General features: G+C 37.5%; 1 protein-coding gene across 1 annotated transcript; it reads left to right on the top strand.

Moving 5' to 3' along the window:
- The first annotated feature begins 592 nt into the window (after positions 1-592).
- Positions 593-2,327, top strand: LOC147890438 (uncharacterized). The gene is made up of 2 exons (XM_087390290.1): positions 593-1,239; positions 1,361-2,327. Exons 1-2 carry the CDS (start codon positions 593-595, stop codon positions 2,325-2,327), a joined length of 1,614 nt encoding a protein of 537 aa, XP_087246416.1.
- Positions 2,328-3,019: the final 692 nt, after the last annotated feature.

The following is a 3,019-nucleotide window of genomic DNA, read 5'->3' as shown; positions in this document are numbered from 1 at the left end:
ATCTATTTTGAGTATCGTGTCTGATGCAATAGTAATTGGGGATGCATGAATCATTAGGTAGATGGGAAGGCCCAAAAAAGATAAATGCCAACGTCTATTGGAGCAAATGGGCATAGTTACACAAAGTGTACGAGTGCATGAGGAAGGCTTCGAAGATGGGGAAAGTACAGCAGTAGATGGGGGTAGAAAGAGAGTTTATTTGCGCACCTTTGTTCCTACATGGAAGTTGTTGTATCCATGGTCATACTCAATGTTTGACGAGGAGGGGAGGGAGAGAGTTAAATGCTCTATTTGTACGGAAATGAGCATGAATAATCCATATGCAAAGCTTGGTAGTACAACAGTCCAAAAGCAAGCATTAGCTATCCATGATGCTTCCGAGTCGCACAAGCAAGCAAAGCAGCGCAAAGCTTTCATTGAGAAGGACAAGATGATAAGCATTGAGAAGCATATTGAGTTACGAGTTGATAGTGAGAAATCAAGGATTATTAGTATAATCCAAATCATGTATTGATACGCAACTCAAAAAGACATGTCCTTAGAAGCTTTTGGTGATGAGTGTAGGTTCCACATGTACATGAGGACTCCGAATATGCCCTTGTCTTGTGAGTATTCTACTTACATAAATCCAGCCACGGGAAAGGAGTTTCTTTCAGCCATTTATATGGTTTATTGGGAAAAGCTCAAAGAAGAAATTCTAAAAAGCCCGGTGTACTCAATATTGGTAGATGAAAGTACAGACCGCAGATATGAAAAACATCTTATTTTGTACATCTCTTTCTTGATAAAAGGAGGAAATGGACCTGTTGTAACCAAATTTGTCAAGTTAGTGGGTGTAAAAGATGGAAAAGCTCATACCATGTATGAAGGATTACAAAATGTGTTGAAAGAGTTGGAATTGCCTTTGAATAAAATGATAGCTATGGGGTCAGATGGGGCAGCAGCAATGGTTGGAGCAAATAGTGGCTTGATTGCAATGCTGCGAAGGGAAGTGCCACACCTTGTGGGCGTTCATTGCATAGCCCATAGAGAGGCCCTAGTCGTCAAAGATATATGTGAGTGTTTTGGTGAGTGTAAACTCGTGGATCAGTTTGCAAATAAGGTACGAGAATGGGTGGGTGACTCATCCTTGCGAAGGGAAGAATTGAAGAAACTGATGGAGGAATTTTTCCCTAGACATTATGAATTATTGAGGATTCATGGAGTGAGATGGTTATCTCGAGGTGCTGTTATGAAAAGGTAATTTCTTTAAAATCTACTTTTTATGTGAGCTCATGTATTTTTCTAGGTTGAGTAAGTTATGACAGTTTTACTTTATGCAAGCTAGCTTATAATCAGTATTTTGGTTTTTTTGAATTAGTTTGGTTAAGGTAATGCCGGTTCTGCTTGAATGTTGGAAGCAAAAATACCCAGCAATGTACAAGAGAGCAATGAACTTTCAGCTTCTATTTATTGTCCACTTCTTAGCTGATGTGTTAAAAGAAGTCGATCTGCTGAATGTAAAATTTCAAGCGGACAATGTTGATATATCCATGATTGGGAGAGAGATTGATGTGTTGTTAACTATCTTGAAGAATCGATATCTGCATGCCTCATTTCCTCAAGATTCCAAAAATTTAAATGGATTTCTAAAAGCAGTCCAAAATGGCATTTTATCTTACAAGAATAAGGATGGAGTAATGCAGCATCATGTGTTACAGCATACATCTTTGCTTGATAATACTAGGCCGGTCAGCATGGAGGAGAATATTTGGTTTGCTCAAGCTTTCATTCGAAGACTTGTCTCTACCTTTGATGAACGGTTTCATGATCACCATTTGTTCAATGCAGCCAAACTGTTTTCGCCAAAAAACTATCCCAAAGATCTTGATATTCGGGGACACACTGTCAAGCAATATCTTGATCAACTTTGTATCAGGTTTGGAAATGGGAGTACACCACTTATCCAATCCAAGCATTGTGAAGGTGAGTTGCAGCAATTTGTTCTTAGTATTGCTGAGGCATATCCTTCAAAGGGGTTGTTGGATGCATGGGAGCAATGTAGCTCAGAAATTGAGTGGTCACAAATGTTTCCTGCACTCAAAAAGTTATGGCAGATTGTGGTGGTATTACCAGCAAGCTCTGCTTGCTGTGAGAGAGGTTTCTCCAAGCAAAACAGAATTAAAAGTAATGATCGGTCTTGTTTGTCATTAAAGACTTTGGATATGTTGATGTTTGTTTCACTTTCAGCTCCTCAGCAGGTACAAGAAGTGGATTGGAACTTAATCTTTGATGTTTGGAAAGATATGAAGGCAAGGCGTCCTCAAGTTCTAGCTGAGGCACCATGAAGAAAGGAATGCCTTTATTGCAGCCTAGTATAGCACTTTGGTATGGTCTTAATATGACCTTTTATCTATATTATAACCAATTTTGTACATCAGACTCTTTGTACATCAAACTTTTTATATACATGATGTATTTATTTTCACATGATGGTGATTTTCTGGACTTATTAAGTTATTTGTTTAATGTTGAAATCCCCAAGTTCTAGGTAAGGCACTATGAAGAAAGGAATGCCTTTATTGCAACCTAGTATAGCACTTTTGCATGGTTTTTATATGACCTTTTGTTTACATTATAACCAATTTTGTGCATCATGACTCTTTGTACATCAAACTTTTTATATACATGATGTATTTATTTTCACATGATGGTGTTTTTGGACTTATTTGTTTAATGTTGAAATTTATTAGTTCACTCTTGGACTTATTTTCACATGATGGTGCTTTTTTGGACTTTTTAGTTTAATGTTGTGAAGGGTGATAAACATATTACCATGCAAAAGAAAAGTAGTTCTCTTTTTGTCCTTCAAAGAAGGAAGTGTGAAAAAAAAATTGAGTTTCAAAAGAAGGGAAATGTATTTTTTCACCCTTCTTTTAAGAAGTGCTTGAAAGATTTTACCCTTCAAAATGAAAGGCTAAGGCACCCTTCAAATTTGAGGGCTGCTCTCTCTCTCTATCTATCTCGATCCATCTCTCTC

This window comes from Dipteris shenzhenensis, chromosome 19, assembly GCF_047967505.1.
Source record: "Dipteris shenzhenensis isolate YYH24624 ecotype China chromosome 19, Dip_SZ_1.0, whole genome shotgun sequence".
Taxonomy (NCBI): Eukaryota; Viridiplantae; Streptophyta; class Polypodiopsida; order Gleicheniales; family Dipteridaceae; genus Dipteris; species Dipteris shenzhenensis.
This window is presented reverse-complemented; position numbering and strand designations above follow the sequence as displayed.